At 34.0% G+C, this 21,264-nt stretch overlaps 1 protein-coding gene across 13 annotated transcripts in view; it reads right to left on the minus strand.

Annotated features, from left to right (window-relative positions):
• The window catches only part of TSC22D1 (TSC22 domain family member 1), a 134,124-nt gene that overhangs the window by 101,584 nt on the left and 11,276 nt on the right, over positions 1 to 21,264 (minus strand). For 4 of the 13 annotated variants that reach the window (XR_006789730.3, XR_006789731.3, XR_006789728.3 and 1 more), the window contains one exon: positions 495 to 664. The exons of 2 other annotated variants lie outside the window; for them this stretch is intronic. Coding sequence is in view for 7 of the 11 variants with exons in the window: in XM_064586085.1 (XP_064442155.1) it covers positions 495 to 651 (157 nt within the window). In the remaining 4 variants the exon portion in view is untranslated. Of the gene's footprint in view, positions 1 to 494; positions 665 to 1,813; positions 1,884 to 21,264 lie in introns of those variants that run through there. 7 more of the 13 variants (XM_064586085.1, XM_064586080.1, XM_064586082.1 and 4 more) reach the window with 3 other exon arrangements.

The following is a 21,264-nucleotide window of genomic DNA, read 5'->3' on the forward strand; positions in this document are numbered from 1 at the left end:
TCTTCTAAAAGATCTAATTAATGAAGTCCTAAAGTCTGAGGTAGGAAAAAGACCAAAAAGTTCTAACACGGTAGAGTAACACCTGGACATCAGACTGTGTAAATTAGGAAAGTTCAGATGTCCAGCTTGCCCAAAGATGAAATACAAAAACTTAATTACTGGAATATAAAAGAGCACTTAGAAGTCCACTAATACCATTCAAGGTTAAAATGGGCAAATATTCCTCTTTAAAATTCCTGTGGACTACACAGGTAGTCACCAAATCTAGTGCCCCCAAATCATCCACTGCTTTAATCATCTGGAGAGAAAATTAAATAAATTGTAGGCCTCTTTTTTGAATTCGGCACTAGTTAGCATTCTTAGAAAAAACAAACAGATTGCAGCCCCACTTGGTTCTTATATGAACCCAAGGAGTATACCAATAGAATTAAATGGGCAATGGAAGGACACTCCAATCTATAAATAAACCCAAGTAAATAATGGAAAGCACCCACTTGTTTATTATCCTTTCCCACTCTCTCCAGTAGCTGGATATTCTGCCTCCAAGGGTTCAGTGGAGAAAGTGGACCCCTGACGTCAAAAGCTCTCCGTGGTCTTGGCTGTATCTGTGGTTCTAGGATCACTCCTTGCACCTCTGGTAGGAGAGAAGCACTGAAATAGAGAGCTGAATATAGATTTAAGAAAAAATTCTTATTAAGAAATTACATTCTCTGGTCATTTAAGTTTGTAATGACTTATCCTCAGGATAAAAAGGAGCTACCTTTGGGGATACTTTCTTTAGTGCCTTTCTAATTTGAATTTTAGAAATCTGTCACCACAAATGATTAATTCTTCAGTAATTATTAAGAAGGGGCCTATCTTGGTGTAAGCCATAACATACTCTGTGACAAACCACCCAACTTCGAGTGGAAGACCGAATCAAAAAATGATAAATTATGACTAGAAACAAGAGCACAGTTGTCTTAAAGGGACAGGGAAAGGCACTCGACCTCAGAGATATCAAATGAGGAGTCCCAGTTAGTTCTTCTGTCAAAGAGAAGAAGATGGATTGAAAAAGGAGAAACAGAATAATCAAGCATATTAACAGAAAAACTACTAAACTTTGGGAATCGTCTAAGAAGCTGAATTTGTTCTCATTTTTAAGTGTTCAGTAATTTAAAGAATTAATCAGACTACAGTCCCATATTACAGCAATACAAAGCTAAGCCTAAATTTTATCAAGTTATGACTACTGTCACTGAAAAAGATTTATTCTTCAAGCACTCATATTTAAAAGTGGGAGGGCAGAGCAGTGGACATAATAGGTAATACAATCTAAAAATCTTTTTTAAATGTATGATCATTTGGTTTTGGGTCAAGAAGGACCAGGACAAAAATCATTAATGGTTACAATGCAGATATTAAAGCAGTAAGACATACCCAAATAATAGATGATGATAAAGATACTGGAAAATAGTTTGCTTTATTATAGGAATAAGGTAAATAAGAGAAGGAAGTTCAAAGCACATAGCATCTGATCAAGGAAAAGCTGAAAGGAGAATAAGATAAGCAGATATGTATTTAAAGTTATAGGGACTGCAGAATAAATTTTAATAGTGGAAAACAGATCAATTATACTTTGTGGTACAGAGTAATACATCCCTATTAAATTTCAGATCTCACTCTAAATAGAAAGGGGCTGAACATTCCTGTTGTATAGAATACAGCCACACTATACTATATCATGGACACGTTATATTTGGGGATAAATTAAGAAAAAAACGCTATCAAATAATTTCTCTCACGCCAACTGGTTATCAGAAGGGTTCCTTACCTGTTAGTGGAACGAGGATTGTGCTCTCTTGTTCTCTATCAACCAACCAACAAAGGTTATAGTCTCAGCACTAAGAAGGGAGCAACCAACCAAAGTTAGTGTTTTAAGGCCTCCACTTCCTCCTGGCTCTGCCAGCCAGTTTGGAAATAAACCAACAGCTGAAAAGGAATCGTTATTCCATTACCTAACAACATTTAGACTCAATTTTTTTTAAAGCCTGAAGAAGAAAGACAAGCTAACCCTTCTGCTTTAGGAATATATTCAATTCTGTACAAGTGAGAAATGAAAACAGTTTGGACTAAGAAAAGAAAACCTATGAATTTAACCATCAAATCTGTGATTTCCAAAATGTAAAGAAGGGAAAAAAGAAATTGAAAAGAAGTCAAGGGGGTGAAACTGCCATCTAGCAAGAGGTATCAAATAAGTATCTACGAAAGTACTTTACGAGCCTATGTGGCAGCTATTTTTTTATGTTAAGTTTCCAATAGATTTTAAGTCCTAAAGTCTTTTAGTTTTGAAGACTATACTTTTTGAGCAATAGCTTACAACAGTATTTTACAGTATAATCACATTGAGAGGGTATATGAGGGATGATGAGAGGAAAGGAGTACAAATTAGAAAAAGATCTGAATACTAAATATCTCAAGGACTGTACTCTAATTAGGTATTTTCAAGAATCCAAAAACAACACTATAATCCCAAATAGATTAACAAAGTATGCCACAGCTGGAGTTCTTAAGGGGTGGCTTTTTAACAGATGAGAAAGGCTTAGAATTAATACATCAGAGCTAGCTTATTTATGTATTCATTGTACCTACAGTAGCCCCCACCCCCCATCTTAGTACCTACAAGACCCTCCCACGGTTTTGCTCTCCTGGTTCCAGTTACCCTGTTCAACCATGATCCAGAAGCAGATGATCCCCTGACACATTGTCAGAAGGTCAACAGCAGCCTAATGCTACGTCACAATCACTTCATCTCATCGCTAAGCATTTTATCATCTCACATCATTACAAGTAGAAGGGTGAGTACATACAATAAGATATTTTCAAAGAGAGACCACATTCACATAACTTTTATTACCGTATATTGTCATCATTGTTCTATTTCATTATTGTTAATCTCTTGCTGTATCTAATTTATAAATTAAACTTTATCATAGGTATGTTATGTACAGGAAAAGACAGTATATACAGGGCTCAGTACTACCCGCAGTTTCAGATATCCACTGGGAGTCTTGGAATGGAACCCAGATAGATAAGGAGGGACTACTGTATACTGTGCAAACAGGTGTTATAAAAGTATTTTTTAATCATTAAAAAAATCACCCTCTAGTCTTTTCTAATCAATTTCCTTGACAAATCATTCTTTTTCATGTTTAGTATTTTAATATAAACCATTAAGATTAAAAATTTCCAAATTGATGAGATCTAAGTAAACCCTAACTACTTTAAGATACAGTTTTAAAAAGTAAATTTAGAAACTATAAAGATATGACTTTCCAAATTTCCCAGTTTTCCTTCATTTCTTGAATACTAATCAGTAGTAATAGTACATCTGATTGAAAATACAGGCAAAAAGGGAGCATTCCATTTGGGAACAGGAAATACAACTAGTAAATTTTTTTTTAAGTTACAGGCTCACTTCACTTTGAAAATGAAAAACAACTCCTAACAAAGCATATCTTGCTCAGATTAACAGTAGGCTAAGTTTACAATTTCTCCTACAGTCGGAGCTCTAAACCCTTGATTTATTTACCATACCCCGCGGAAGTCATAATTTAAAAATACAAACCCATTAAAAAGAAAAATAAATGTTCTTAGGATAGGTTATAGGGCTGCAGAAGTATATCCACTCAAACTTCTCCCAAGTGAGATGACTTTCAGGAAATAACATCTTTATTTTGCCTGATATACCAAAACTCGTGGATTCAACATATTCATACTCAAAAATGAATACACAGATTTCCTTAAATAGAAATTATTTTGAATCATTGAGGAGAGCCAGTATATCTCTTGCTTCAGGAGTTAATTATTTATGAGACTGTGGATTTGATAATGTATCATTTATAAAGAAAAACGTAGAGGCACTTTCAAAATGAGATCATTATTCAAAAAGAAAGAGCAGCCTTTGTGAGACTACTATTGATAAAGGCTCTTAAGAATGACACCAGTAGGACCTTACTTAATTCTATTTTAATAGACAGCATTCTTCTATGTGATGTTTAAAGAGATGAAAAAAATAAGCATTCCACCGGAGAACTTGTATTTCAACCACTAGAGAATAAATTCCAAAACAAAACTAACAAAATCACCAGTGCTGAAATGCCACAAAGGAACTCAAATGGATGTTAGGAGGTCTATTAATCCACTACACCTCAATAAAATCACTTGAGTATTATCAATAATATTTAAATTTTTAAAGATTCTTACTGAAGATCCAGTTATAGTCAATCAGAAACAATAAATCTAAGTTTTTTATATATAAATACCACTCTGAGAAATTCTCCCAAAATGTGCAAACTAGACTCTTTGCAGTATTTGTTTTCAACACTAAATTATTTAGTGAGCATATACTGCTTATTAGCTTTAAGCATTTCTAATACGGAAGAAAGAGAAAGCTAAGCCTAATCATTTTTAAGCAATGAAGTAAGAGGCAATATGTTTCTATAAAGGCTATTTCTATTCACTTGTATTATAACTGACTAAAATTGAACTTGCTGATTTACAGATTTATAAATTACCTATAAAACAAAACATTCCAGGCTAAATTGGAAGCATGATATAACATATTCTTCTTACTCATCTTTTATCACTCATTCTTACTGGTTCTAAGGCACGTCTATAAAGAAAAAGAATTTCTCACAAACCCCTCCAAGTGCCCAGAAAAGTCCCAGCTGGCAGTAAGAAGAAAATCAAAGAACAACCATAACAGAAACCTTGAGTCCCTATCTCCAGATAGAGCTACTTCGTGCAGTGAGTTTAAGTCAGTAAACATTTTACAAGTGAATGAAGTCTACTGATCAAGAAACAAAAAGTAAGAAAAGAAGAATTTTGTCAAGTGGCTGATATCTAAAGTAGACACTAAAAAGTTCAACTTTCTAATCCTAAAGAAAATAAAAATTACGAAAAGTATTACTTTCAAGGATCTCTTGGGAGTTATCAGTTTCTACAATTAATTTTCCAATATGGTCAGCAGAACTTCAAGGGTATCCTAAGAGGATACAAATTTTAGCTAAATTATAACACCTATTATAGATTCTCTAATGTTCTTTTCCAGATTCAAAATTAGTAAGAAAACAAATCAGATATTGCCAGAACACCCAATTTTAAATATTCAGTTTGAAAAGATCTTGCCAAAAAGCAAAAGGAATGAACAAACAGAACCAGCTACCTTAGAATTAGTTAGCCATAGTATTGTATTGACTCTGGAGGAAAAGATTACTTCTAATCCACAATCTTGTATATACTGTCAAGTAGGATGCACTTCAAAAACACCAAAATAAGGAAGAAAGCCTGAAACTTTAAGGAATGTATAGCATTATGAGAGTAGACACTTACCATGGAAAGCAATTTCTTAAAAGAGAAGAAAGTTGTAGTAAGAATGAAAAACCCTAATTATTAGAATGTTTCAAGAACTACCAAGTTTCAAGATTTACCACTGTATTTTCTCTTCATCCTTTTGGAAAAGATACTATCCAAAAATCTTATTAGGATTCAAGTTACTCCACTAGGTTTAAACATCAAGTATTTGTTAACAGATGAGCAAAAGACAAGTAATGTGTCTTCATGATTCACTGATTAAGGTATAAGATGAAGTAAAACAGATAAAAACACAATGAACAATGCATTTTTTAAAGTAGTTAATCCACTACAGAATAAAAGATAAAAGGCAATCATAAAAATATATATCATATAAAAAAGGCAACTTCAAGGTCAAGAAGATTAAACACAAAAACGTTTATATTTTCCACTGCCTCCCCTCAATGAAAAAGGCCTTTAGATTTGAAAAGAAAACCTTAGAAGTCTATTTTAAGAACTCTCTAAATTGCTCTCGTAAATTCTTTTCATAACTAACCCAGCCCATTACTTTTACCTCTTTTTCACCTGTTTATTTTGCTAGTATGAAATATTTGGCTTTGTTCTTATAGTGGCCAGCCTACCCTGAAGTATATACAAGGTACTGGGGGGGGGGGGGGAGGGTCATCTTTCTATGACATTTTTTATTCCAGGATCTTGGGTTGTGCGACATCCCTAATGAGTGCATTTAGAAACAGATGAAAAGACTACAGAAAGAAAAACAGTGACGTTTTATTAATTGTGCTGCCTTTATATTAATTCTTTTGAGACATTTCTCCATCTATAACAAGAAATACATCAACAACAAAAAGATGTTACAGAATTAAATTTAAAAGATTCTGATCAAGCAAGATTCATTAGTGGATGCTAAAATTAATGGAAATTATGATGAGAAATTGAAAATATGATGAGAAACAAGATATTTACAGTGTCTCAAAATATCTCCCCACAAAATACTTGCTATTTCTAAGGGAAAAAAGAGTAATTTTAAGAGTATAAAAACTTGGCAGACACCTCCTTAACCAAGTGATTAAAATAATGTCACCAGTAACAGAACAAATCAATACCACGTACCTCCTGATATAATGCACTGATAAGGACATAACATTATTTCCATGGTGTCCTTGCCAAAAATGCATTATCCCAATCTGATCATGAGAAACATCAGACACACAAATTGAGGGACATTCTAATAAGCTAGTACTCTTCAAAAGTGTCAAAGTCGTGAAAGGCAAAGAGAGAAGCATCCCAGGCTGAAGGAGACTAAGGAGATAGGACAATTAAAGACAAGAGTATGAGATCCTAGATTAGATCCTGGACCAGAAAAAGGTCATTTAGTGAGTAGACAATGGTCAAAATCAAATAAAGTTTACAGATTGGTTAGTATTAATTCCTGATTTCTATAGTTGTTCTATGATTATATAAAATACGACCATTAAGGAAAACTGGATGAAGTATAGGAGAATTCTATGAACTAATTTGCAACTTTTTGGTTAAGTCTAAAATTATTTTAAAATAAAGTAAAAAATAAACAGGTTCTGAATAAGGTACCATATTCGACACACCTATGGAATGTCCACTAAGAAATATAAATATACATTTTCTAATATGAAAAGTTTATACCAATCTTTCTTTAAAAATTAATCCTAATGGAAATGACAACATTATGTCATGTTCTGTACTAATATCAATCAGTTGGTGATAGTCTTAAGTTTTTTAATTTCTTTGGTAAATAGTTCTCTACATAGAGAAAGTACGTGTGAGATCAAAAGAGAAAACCTTCTCACCCGCAAACAGAAAAACTAAATTATGTTTATGTTAAATAACTAGTTGTAGAAATTAACTTTGGGCTACAGCAAACATATGATAGAAGAGGTGGAAAAAAACCAAAAGGTCTTCCAATTTAAATTGATAATTTAAATTATCTATAAACTTATTGCTGTAAAGCAGAAGGAATACAATATTCTGCTCATTTTGTTCTTTAAAAATGTCCATAAGAAACAAAGATTAGTGCCATAAATGTCCCTCTTGCATTTCTTTTTACTAAAAATCAAATGATGAAGCTACAAAATATTTATTTTTTTAATTTAATTATTTAAGTAATCTCTATACCCAACGTGGGGCTGGAACTCACAACCCCAAGATCAAGAGTCACATGCTCTTCCTCCCTGGGCCAGCCAAATAATCTACTTTCACTTATAAAATCAGTTAAAAATATTCATGACCTTTTTTTTTTTTTTTACCATTTATTGAGCTTAGTATACAGCAAGTAATATATTATACATCTTATATATACTGCCTCATTCAATCCTCACATTAACTCTGACATATACAATATTAAAATAATCAAATTTTTACTGATTATTAAACTATAGCACAAAGTAATGAAATAACTCCCCCAAGATCATACACCTAGTAGCTGTAGAGCAGGAAATTCAATACCAGCTTGTCTCCAGGATCCAGAGTTTTAACTAATTTTATACTTTTTTAAGTCATATTATTTTCATTAACAAACATTTTTTTCAAATAAATATTTGACAAACTGCTAAAATAAACACTGTTTTAAGTAGAATTCTGAAATTCTTTCCTTCAATTTCATTCAAACATGAATCAGTTGATAGTTACTTGCTTTGTCATTTCTATTAACCAATGAAAGTTTGACAAGGCAATAAAACTTAGAAATAAAGTGTAGCAAAACTCAGTATCAGCAAAATAAATAATCTAGGAACAGATGTTTCTATTGAACCTAAGACTGTCTCTGAAAGTAAATTGAAATGGTAATCAGAAATCTCTCTTACCTTTTAGGTGTCTACAAAGAAGCAAGATGCAGAAAGGTTTTTTTTTATTTGAATTTCTAGTTTACATATCTATTGACTTGCCTAACAAATAAATCTATAGGATAGTCTTTTAAATGCATAAGAATTTCACAAAGAGTTTAATGAGTTTAATTACCTTAATGTAATTTAACATCATATCTACAATTTAAGTCATCATTTCTGTTATGAGCATGATTAAAATAATAATCTGGCAATAACAAATTAGACTTTATTCTCTACTGATTGACAGCTCAATTCTGCTATCCAGAGAATATAATATATCCAGAGAGTATATAATATTCTGTATGGATGTTGTAGTTGTCCTCCATTGCAATGTATTTTAAAAATTATTTATGGATAGCTTGCAATATATATACTCAAAGAAAGGTCATTTGCTTCTTCATCTCAATTTGAGTCTAATAAAAATCAAATATAATTATATATATGTAAATATGACATTAGAAGCAATCTAACTTTATATAACGCTTTATATAAGAACAGGGTGTTTTCCACTTCTTTATCAATAAAGTGGGGTGGGTTTTTAAAAGACAAGACAGATATCTAATTATAAATAATGCCTTTAATCTACTCCATTATATATAACTTGTCTGGACATTGAGCCTGCAGTGATAAAAAAAAAAAAAAGTAGAAGAAAGTCATAATATCAATAGCATCTTGAAGTTTTAGAGAGAGGGCATCCTTTCCATCAGAAAATAAGAAAGCATGTGTTAATCAACTACTCTTCAGGTAGTTAATTTCTATACAGTAATGAAACTACACACCAGAAAAATGACAAATGCCCAACCTGATAAGCTATCCTAAATTTAAGCCCTGGAAAAATACCTTAATCGTGGTATTTTACTGATTATTCAACACTTCCATTAGCAGATTCTACTTTACAGACATTTGGGGAGTAAGATTTTATAGTCACAATCCATGTGTTGAAAAGGAAAGTATTGCCAAAAATAGTAAAAAGGTATGAAGGGAAAAGAATATCACCACCGTCAAGTTAATAATTTAAGAAATATGATTTACTATAATTTAAGAAATATGATGTGATATAAGAAATACATGAAGTTTAGTTAGCATTGTATAGGCTAGCAATACAATTTGTAAAAGCCACAACAGATCTAAGATTAAGCCCTTAAAAGTGCCAATACTACTAAATTCTCAATTCAGCAAGTGAGACAACTTCATATATGGATGTGCCTCCATTAAAAAATGAAATTCGTGTATATTCCTTCACATATTTTAATAAGTCACTCCTTCAGATTTTATTCAGAAGTAATAGAGAGTGTAGTACTTCTCTTTCCATTCTTCCTTCAAAACTGGAGTCAAATTTCTGAAACCGTCAAATGCAGCTAGTAGTTTTAAAAATTCTTACTTTCCACAGTTTTACAAAGACATTCCAAAAGAGCCAAAAATTCCTTCCTTAATCTACCAATATATCTTCAGAAACATCCCCAATAACCATTCTTTTCACCCCTTTGATAAATCTTTTAATCCCCAAAAGACTTCAATTTTTCTCCTCAGAATTTACATCCCCATTTGTACTTTCTTTATCCATTTCTCAAATAAGTGTAACATAGGGAATGGATAGGTGGGAGATGATAACGTTCAGTTGGCTCCTTTACTCTGTTAGGAACATCAAGCTTTATTTAACTCTAAAACATAAGAAACACAAAGTTAGTAAAAAGTTCTACATTAATGGTAATCAAAAAGCATAGAACAAACTGATCAGCCTCCCTATCTCTGAATGTTTACAGAGTTAACTAGTTCTTTCTATCCTATTTACAGATTTCCCCCAGGAATATACTAACTCATATGAAGTCTATCCCTAAGGTCTGTAAACCATTTACAATGACAAGGCCAATTAAATGAGGCTGCAAATATGTCAGTGCTGTAGTTCTCAAAATATGTTCTTAAACTTCTGCCAGATGGCTCACTTGTTATATATATACTCACATGACAACAATTTTACTTTTATTTCTAATATAAATCAAATACTTATGAAAAACAGGGTGGTATAGCAGAAAAGGAACTATTAGCGGTAGAATAATAATTGTAGAGATGGAATCCAGTTGAAGCCTGCCACCATCACTTAACTATACGACCCAGAACATTTCTCATATATAAAATAAAGGGGATTAAGGTTTTCCAAAGTGTGTTACAAAGAACACTAATTCTACAGGACAACATTAATAAATGTTAGATGATCAAAAAAGTTGGTTAAGGTTAGTGGTCAGTAAGTAAAATTATCTCTCTTCTGCAGAATTTCTCAGTCTTTAATACATTAAAATGCAATGTTAACCTCCAAGATGTATATAACAAAAAGCATTCCCCAAGATTCCTGGGCTCTAGAAAAATTTTTTATTTTTTGGCTTGAAGAAGTGGTATACCAAAAACACTAGTTTTGAAACTTTTATACTAGATTTCAAAATCCAGTTCAATGAAACTTTGAAACCTAAAAACCAGGTACTGGCTCATTATATTAAAAACAAACTAATTCCACTCATTCTAAGGAGATAGTGTTCAGTCCCATATGGGACGGAGTATGGAACAGATGGTTTTCAGGGCACTATGCCCATCTAAAACAATCTTCATAATGAAAAAGTTTAAGAATCACTTGATTAGGGTAATAGTTCTATTGTGGAATATTAACAAACAGCCAGAAGACACTATATTCCTTGTAAGTAACCCCTACTCCCATTAAGAGAGAGAGGAAGGTGTGCTTTGTAACAACTTTTGTTTCTGTAAATTTTAAGAATTTCGAAGCACTTCGCAAATAGTGATAATAGAGTCCCAGCAGCCTAGGTCAGAAGAATTAATCCCTGATGCCTCCATTATAAGTAATAAATTCCCTTTGCTCATATGCATCTAGAATGGTGATACCACATACATGACATTCTTAGGAGGACTGAGAGAGAGAGTAGTCACTCTTTTCCTACAGGGATTAATTCTTTTATGGAGCCCCAGACAGAAAGGCTATATACCAAAACTGTCACAAAGGTGCAGAATCACTGGTTTAGAAGGCTATCATATGGAGAAAATCTCCAACTATGTAGGCAAGCTTTTAATTTTAATTTACAGTGCTTCTGAAAGGAATCATGCTTACTTGCACAATAAAAGCAGCTACCATTTACAAAAACTACTAAGAACTGAACTAGGTGCATTACATCCTTTATCCCCTTTAATCCTCCCAACAACAGTGCAACTATTACTCCCACTTCACAGGTAAGAAAACTGGGCTTACATTTACATTTACAAAGGTCACACAATAAGAGGTAGCATAAACAAGATTAGATACCAGATCTGATGCCAAAGCTAATGCTCATTAAACTCTACCTCATTGTCAACTATGCTCCTTAATCCATAGCCTAGATTAATCAACTTATTTGAACCAAAAGGCTGTCATGCACACCATATACAGAACAACTAAGCATAATATAATTTAATTTGGATAATTCAGAAGATATATCAAGATCTTATGATGCTCTTTCAGAGTACTAGACAAAACTCTTGGAAGACCAAAAGCATGACTTTTTTTCTTTGTATCCTTAGTACCTTTGTTCAGAGCTAGCATAAATAACAAGCATTCAAATATTTCTTAAGTAAATAAATCATCACAATACCAAGAAAGATTAGAAATACTATAAAAAGCCTCACAGGCTAACAGACAACTGCTTAAACTAGCTTAGGTACTTTTTCTAAAATATTTTACATTGCTAAACTTAGAGATGTAGGCAACAAAACTGTTTAATAATTTACCAATTATCACCAGATCCTCCTCTTTCCCTTCCATCCACTTTAACAGTCTTCTAGACCTTTCTATTTCTCTGTTTCTGCTCCCTTACTCATGTGTTGAGTCTCTCAGACCACTACATGGCATTTAGGTCACATATTTATAAGCTCAAATACAGCACAACTTGGGTTTTGTTAGGCCAGCGTGTCTACTTGTTAAAAGCTTTTGTTTTTGCATATTGGATTCATTTCTTAATAAGAAAATTTAATAAGCTACTGGTAGATCCTCATGAGCTAAAAATTTGAGTACAACTAGAAACTAAACCTTTAAATAAAAGGAAAAGACCCAAAGTGGGTCTCTTTCAGCCTTCTATTTCACAAAAGGCAACCCCACTTTTAAACATTCTCTCTTCAGGGGCGCCTGGGTGGCTCAGTTGTTAAGTGTCTGCCTTCGGCTCAGGTCACGATCCCAGGGTCCTGGGATGGAGCCCCGCATTGGGCTCCCTGCTCAGCGGGAAGCCTGCTTCTCCCTCTCCCGCTCCCGCTCCCCCTGCTTGTGTTCTCTCTCTCGCTGTGTCTCTCTCTGTCAAATAAACATTCTCCCTTCAGGGGCAACTGGGTGGCTCAGTGGGTTAAGCGTCTGCTTTCAGCTCAGGTCAGGATCTTGGGATCCTGGATCTCGGGATCCTGGGATCAAGCCCTGTGTCAGGTTCCCTGCTCAATGGGGAGTCTGCTTCTCCCTCTCTATCTGCTGCTCCCCCTGCTTGTGCTCTCTTGCTTGCACTCTCTCTAATAAATAAATAAAATCTTAAAAAAAAAAATTCTCCCTTCATTGTGATTGCCTACGTGGATGGGGAGAATGGCAAATTTAGGCTGGTCAAAAGCATATCAATAAGTAAAATGTCTAGAAATGCAATCACTTGTACAAGATGTGAAAATTACTGGCTTTCAGTAGCTTTTGGCTATTTCATATTAGTGGAAAGTGAAATTATGGAAAAAGTGACTAAAATTCATACTATATTACTATTAAATGATAAATTAAGTTACTATACCCGTTAAGATCTTACTATTAACTACAATTTAAAAAAAAGTTCCAATTGCTTCTTTCTATAGTTCCAATGTTTATAAATCAGGAAACATAATCAAAATGAAGGAAAGCAGCTCTACTGTAAAAACTTTGAATTAAAAGAATACCTAATGCAATTGTCTCAAAAAAAATAAACTCCCTCTTCTAAGATAATAAGCAAAAAGACAAGGTAAATCCTGTTCTTCAACTTACTACAAAAGTATTCACATAAATTAGCATTTTCTTCTTCCAATAATAAGCGTGAGATAGATGAACATATAAGCTATAACCATTCAAAATTAAAAGATCTGAGTCATAAAATGTGTTATTATGATTCAACTGATTAAAGTGAGTTTTCTACTTTAAGAAGTATCTAAATGTAATTTGATCATGTTAAGCATTAAAAAATATATATCCTAAGTATCAACAGCTTATTGTAAAATCTCACTAAATGAGACCATAGAAGGCTACTAATCTGACTTACTGAAAGGTTCACGTCATAAAACTATCCCTACACTCAAGTCTTAAAAGTTGGATTCCACTTATGCAAATCCTCCAAATTTAAAGTTTATTCTTTAGCAAAAACTTGGAAAATTTAATCATTTGCAGTAGAAATGTTTTCAAAATTAAGAGAGTTAATTAGGAGAAAATAATATTAAGAGAAAATAATAACTAAGATTGAAAGGATCAAATAGGAACATTAGTCACTGTACAACTCTACAATGAGAATCCAAAAAAATCTACAGGGCCAAATGCCTCCATCCCCATAGGCTGAAGACTGCTTTTTATAGTTGTCAGCTGCCACACCTCTTGCTGCTCATTAGTGGCCAGGACAAACTCCAGAATGGCTAAGAGTACAAACTTTGGAATCAAATCATCTAGTGGAATACTCGCTCCATCACTTGGTATTATGTGACCAAATTACTTAACTTGATAATATTTTACCTAAATAATATCAGTCAATAATATAGTAAAAGAAAAAGGAATTTTAGAATCATCCCTCTGTCATACAATGCTCAGGTCCCCTACAAATTTATCATTAATCTTAAATAAATTTATCAAAAAAAAAAAGAGCTAAAGAGATCAAAATACAAATATTATATTCCTTCAATAAGCCTTTAATATACTTGTTCCTAAAAGGATTGGGGTTCAGTATCATGGTTAATTATTATGGGATTCAAGAATGAAAGCAGGAAACATTATAAGATATCTAATTTGGACTTTACCCATCTCCCCATTTTGGATCCACCCCTCCTCCCTGGAACGTGAAAATAACTAAAAATCCTAATAATAAAATATAACAGTTGTACACACATATAAATCCTGCTGTCATTTCAGAGAATAACTAGTAAATAATATTTGGTAGATCCCCAAAGAAGAAAACAACACAATGAAGCTGAAGAACAGCTTTGGAGTCAGACAAAACATTATTCCAACATTCTACAGTAACAGGGAGCATCAGCCAAAGAGAAGACATGGCCCCAAGCCTGGCTCTGAAAGGGAAGTTAAGACAAACTAGTAATAAAGCCTAAAAAGAGGAAGAAAAGGAAAGACCCAGACATGTGATGGTTTATCAGCACCTGAGCAGTGGACAGCACTACAGCCCAAACCTGTATTTTTTTCAATTCACCTCATACCACCTTGCACCCAAAGCAACACACTTGAAGAAACAAAAATCAAGCAAAAAAGGTAACTTTTTAAAAGCATTTTTCTAAAATAAATTTGCTAATACAAGTTTTATTGATTATCATCTTTAAAAAGTAATTTTTAAGACATGAGTTTTTCCTGAACAGAAAGAGAATCCGTCATTGTTGAAAATACCACAACAAAACACAACCAAGAAAATAAAATTAAGCATAAACAAAAACTTCCTTAGGATGTAAGTGGGTTAGGTTATCTATTTCATAATCTCACTTTCAACTGGTGAATCATTCAATACTATATCATGTTTCTTTGGGGTATTCTTAAAATTTCTAACTCCTACTTTGCTGTCAGGCTATAAGCTACTATTTTGCCCAATGTCACCCTACCTGCCTTAGAATCCCATTTCTTTTCTTTCTTCTTCCTCATCTGCTTTAAGATGGTAAAGCTAGCAAATATAAGACTTAAAAAGTCTAAAAAAATAACCAAAAATACTATGCAAAAATAGCCCGGGGTTGGGGAGAGGGTGGTACCCACATGGCTTTCTTTTGTGATAGCAATTTCAAGCAGTTTGGAGGCCTTTACAATCTAGAGATGTATTCCAAAGGATTAAGTTACCAGTGTTCAACCTCTGGATTAGTAGTGTGTGGACCAGGTCCTTACCTCCTTAGTTTTCCTAATGAGGCCAAGGTCACTGACTCAAACCATTATCTCAGATTGTAACCACAAAGAGCATATGCCTCCATTTCCACCACTGACAGAAAAAGAAACTACTGAGTTTCTCATACCCCATTAGGGAAGGAAGCAACTAGATATCCCAAATAAAGTCAGCAGTTCCCTAAAACCCAACACTGGGACCAGGTCACTACACAGCACAAAAACTAAAAGGGGCCCTCCATTTCATGTCCAATTAAGTTCAGACTCCTCAATCCTGCCTTCAGTGCTTTTCAAAGTTAGCCTTATCTTCTATATTCCTGTATACAGACACCATCACCTACCAACTTAGACTATGTCCTATGCTCTTTTCCATTAAATACTCCCTGTACCTTGAACCTTCTTGGTGTAAGTTTTCTCTACTAAAATAACTTCTCTCAAATATCACCACTTCAAAGGCATGTGATCTGATCTTTACCTTCTGACTCTCAATACTGCTTTATTAATATCTCTCATGACACATATCCTACCTTTGTCATACTTTTCCCATTTATTGCACTTCTATCCCAAGTCATTCCCTAAATTGTTTCAAGCAGCCTACAAAGGTAGATCTAAATACTACAAAATAAATTATAAATAGGTGAAAAAAACTGAAACAAAGGACCAAAAATAGTAGGAGAGTAGTATTTGGAGCCTGCTACCTACTATCTTTTTCTTTTGTGTGTGTGTGTGTGTATAGATATGCATATCTATATATCTATCTATATCTATATATATAGATACACACTTACTCTTGAATAAGTAGGCTCTCCTTAAGGATACAGTGCTGTGCAAATACTTATTAAATCATATCCTTGCAAATACATAGGATAATTTGTAATCTAAGAATTTCAAAGAGGTTCTTTTAAAAATTATATTTCTTTATATGTATATCCACACATATATGAATATATTCTCAAAATTTTAAATGGCAAGTGAAGTGAAAGAAGGCACCAACATATAAAGGAATAATTTAGTTTGTGGCATTGTAAATGTCAATAAAATAATCAAATTACTCACATTTATTGTCAATGACAGCATTAATGCTTTTAACATTTTAAATAACTATATATACGATTTCCCTTTTGGTAGACCTAAGAGTGCCCAGGGGATAGAAAGAAATTATTCCTCCTCTTTCCACTGCCTGGAAGAGACTGGCAAGGGAATGAATGAAAAGAAAGGAGGGAAGGGCCTCTATGATCACTAATGTAAAGAACCAATCCTAAAATATTAGTTCACACTAGGATTTCTTTTCACTACCAAATATATTTGGGACACATCGGCTTTGGATTAAACACAGATAAACCCTATGAAAACAAACTGCCAAAAATCCTACCTGAAGGTTATGACCACTTACCCATCATACCTTTAAAACTACACCTATAGATAATGGCCTTTCTGAGAAATTAGGCTATTTTTGTCTGTTTCTCAAAATGAGAAATATTTTATACTATCTTCCTTGAATGTGAGTCAACAAGTGTTGAGCGCCAGATCACTCCCAGATTCAATCTGCAGTCACTTCCTATGACAGCCTAAGACACTTAACTCTATTAAGTCCAACTGCTGCCTTGCTGATGCCCTGAATGTATTTATTTCTTCCCCTTTTTATTAGTACTCTCTTACCTGAAACATTCTCCTTCAACCCAAAAAGTCCATTCAAATAACACTTGCATCCCTGACCTACCAAAGGTCAATTCTATCCCATCTGTGAACTTTGAAGGCAATTTCCTATGTCATTTTCAAGACTAGAGTTCCAGTTAGTCTAAGAAACATTTTGTAGCACTATCTGAGAATTCACTTAGCCTTTCTGAACTTGTTCCTTCATCTATAAAACAAGAGTTGAATGAGATCTCAAGATTTCCAGCTCTAAATTTCTGATTTGTTGATTCCGTATTTCATGTAATTTAAAACTGCTATTTAGCTCTTATTGTTGTCATATAATTTCACCATATGTACATCGTATACACTCCCTAAGGACAAGAACCATGTTTGATTACATTTTTGCCTACACCATTACTATGTAGTAATTTACACCTAGTAGGCACTCAATAAATATACCCATTTGATAGGTTGCTGAAGGGGAGACAAAAGGAATTTAATATAACAGGTACAGTAATATATCTGGGAAGAACTGAAACTTACTCCTGTGTATCAGAATGCCTATGCACATAATGGTAACAGAATGGCAAAGTATCTGGCTGCAACGATATCCCTACCCTGGATGTTTATGGCGGTTTTTTCTGCCACATGTCTGAATGCACTCATTCGACAAATATTTCAAAACATACTATGAGCTCGGCACCATTGCATGCAGTGAGAATACAGAGGTAAACTAGATGGATAAGGTCCTTGTTCTCATGGGGCTTATATTCTTGAGTACAAGAATAAGAGTAGCATCCCCACTCAAACTTCCAAGATCAAAAAAAGATTATTTGAGGATATAACAAGAATAAGAGATATCTGCAGTTCCCAGTGCCTTCCAATAGATGAAAGCTGACTGAGAAAACAACTCTCAATACTGCTGTCAGAACACCTCAGTTCTGATCATATGCTACAGAGGCCAACAGAGCTCAAGGGTCATTAAGAGTACAAACTCTGGAACCCAGACTGCCTAGATTTAAATCCTAGCTCCCACCTACTAGCTATGTGACCTTGAATTCAAGTTACTTCATCATTCTTTTTTTTTAAGTTAATCATTCTATGCCACAGTTTTGTCACCCACAAAATGGGGATAATAATAGTACTTACAAGGCATATAAGATTTTCTGAGAATTAAATAAGTTGATATATGTAAAGTGCTTAGAACAACACTGCACCTAAGTACTATAATTTTGAACTCTCCTACAACTACGACTTCTACTCTTACTAGCTAAATTGTTATAGAACCTATGAACAAGTAAAAACAGTACATCTGAGTACACACAGTAGTAACTCAATATTTAATCAATGACTGAATAAATGAACCAGACTGTTCTTCCCCTGTGAAAATTGAACAAAAGCATCCTATCAACTTTAGTACTGTTAGGACTCAAGGGGATATAATCTATTTCAAAGTACTTTGTTAAAAACAACCCCCAGAAGTCATACAAGAATAAGGTTTCATTACTATTACCAGTAGAAATGTATCATAGCCATATCATAGCACAAATCTAGTGCTAGATATTATTTAAATTGTATGTTTGTACCTTCAAAGCATTCCTAACTAGTCAATACGCTGTTTATTACCATGTGAATGCACACTAAGAAAGCCTAATACCAAAAAAATTAGGTAATTAGATGAGCTGGGGGAAAATGAAGTCTTATCACAATGAGCAATTTTATAATCAATCCAACTACAACTTAACTCAAAAAAGGAATACTCAGGCATGTACCCAAGGTATCAGAAGTTCCCCAACCTGAGTGGTGAGCTGATATTACAAAAATAATCTAGGAGTCCTGGGGAAATAAAATGCTATCATATCTGTCTTAACCACATGAAGCTCAGAGTAACCCTTTACTCTATGGCTTCATAGATGGGGAAGGGCAATACCATCCATACCATGGTAGATCCATACACATAATGATCTAAAGTTAATCCTTAATAAAAATTAATCTTCGTAAATCTTCTCCCCAATCAACACAAATACGGTTTTAAGCCAGGCAACCAGGTTTAATACGGATTGGTCTCTCTCACAACTGATGATCACTGCCCTACAACATCAGATTCCGTATTTTCCCTTCTGTTTTTAATTGCCCCAACCTTCAAAGTAAAGACCTCATCTCTCAACACTTTTTTATGCCCATTTAATACCCATAGGTAATCAAATTAATTTATTGCTAATTCTGATCCCTGCCAAGCCTTTTTCATCTCCCTTTATACATAATCCATAACTTACCTGTTCAATAACAAGTAACCATAATAACCATAAGGAAAATAGATCAGTTAGGAATTTTAAACAAATAATTATTCACTAAACTGCTTAATAAGGAAAACTCTCAATACAAACAAATGACATTTTCACAAGTTAAATGTTTGTATTTTCAACAGCTCAAACTGCACCAAAGGACTTCCAAGACAATACTTGGATACTATTTAAGCTTCATTATATGTTTAGTGCATGAACGAGTCAAAAGTTGATAAAGAATACTGATATTCTAGTTATGAAAAAATAGGGGGTTTTTTGGTCTTAATCAAGTTGGAGAACTTTTATTGGCATAAACAAAAGTAAATACAAAATAAGCATAAACATAAAACAAAATGCTTGTTATAAGCAACAACTAGGATTGCTTTTTTGGCTCATAAACACAGCAAAAACTAACCAATTAATTCTGATTCACCTCTACTAAAGAAGAACACAGTGATATCACATGGTCATCTACACAGAAGTTATTTGCCTTTCAAAGATACCATAACAGTGATTATAAAAAGCCAAGGTGTCCTTATCTTACACCACTTTCCTTCACTTATTCACTAAGTAGATTTTTACTAAGCATCTATCTGTTAAGCACTGAAATATACTTTGGATATGTAGTAGCAAACCAAACACCCCTGTTCATGAAGCTTAAAACCATCAGATAATCACACACACAAAAAAAATAATTACAAACTGTAATAAACATTATAAAAGAACAGTGTTAACAAAGAACCTGAAAAAAAAAAAAAAAAAAAAAAGAACCTGAGTTTAGATTGCTATGTCAGAGAAGGCCTATCAAAAAGTGACGGTCATACTGGGGAGTGTATGTGCTCTGGTAAGCGCTGTGAATTGTGCAAGACTGTTGAATCTCAGATCTGTACCTCTGAAACAAATAATGCAATATATGTTAAGAAAAAAAAAAGAAGAAGAAGAAGGTAGCGGGAGGGGAAGAATGAAGCGGGGGAAATCGGAGGGGTAGACGAACCATGAGAGACGATGGACTCTGAAAAACAGGCAGGGTTCTAGAGGGGAGGGGGGTGGGAGGATGGGTTAGCCTGGTGGTGGGTATTTAGGAGGGCACATTCTGCATGGAGCACTGGGTGTTGTGCACAAACAATGAATCATGGAACACTTCATCTAAAACTAATGTTGTAATGTAAGGGGATTAACATAAGAATAAAAAAATTAAAAAAAAAAAAAAGTGACGGTCATTACACCTGTGAGGAGCCCCGAGTAGTGTACAGAACTGTTGAATCACTATACTGTACACCTGAAAATAACACACTGAAATAAATTTTTTTTATAAAAAGGTGACAGTTAAACTTTGAGGAGGAATGGAGGGCAGGTGACAGCGGGGACGTTCAGGCTGAAGGAACAGCGTGTGCCTAACCCTAGAAGAAGAAGTAAGAATGGATGGCAATTTGAGGAACTGAAAGAAGGCAGAAAGTAGGGGGGAAAGTGGCATAATATGATGTCAGAGGTAAGCAAAAGCAAAAAGTAATTACTTTCAAAGAAATGGGAAGGCTTTAAAGGGTGTTGGGCAAGTGAGTGATCTGAACAGATTTTTATTTTAAGAATACCATTTTGACTACAAGATATAATATCAGAGAAACGCAAGAATGTACGCAAGAGGCTGGTGAGGAAGCTACTGCAGTACTTTAAGTAAGAGGTAAACAGGTCAGACTGGAGTTGGGGCAATGAGGGGGACAGCAGATGAATTCAGGATATATTTTGAAGGTTATGGTCAGGATGTACGGGGTGAGAAAAGGGGAGTTATCAGGAATGGCCCTCAGGTTTCTAAAGTGAAGAACTAGTAAGAAATAGTAATTATTAAAATGAAGATGAACAAAACAGAAAGCAATTTGAGGTTAGGTAAGGAAGAGGTAAGTCTGTGCTCTGATAAGACTATGAGAACACAAGTGGAAATGCTTTATGAAGGCAGATAACGGTATCACCCTAAAGCTAAGAGAAGTGTGGGCTAGTGGTGCGCATTCAGAAACTGATAGCATACAGACTGTATTTA

The sequence above is a fragment of the Mirounga angustirostris genome, unplaced genomic scaffold (assembly GCF_029215605.1).
Source record: "Mirounga angustirostris isolate CCGP_5_RB_7025 unplaced genomic scaffold, mMirAng1.0.hap1 SCAF_3, whole genome shotgun sequence".
Classification (NCBI taxonomy): Eukaryota; Metazoa; Chordata; class Mammalia; order Carnivora; family Phocidae; genus Mirounga; species Mirounga angustirostris.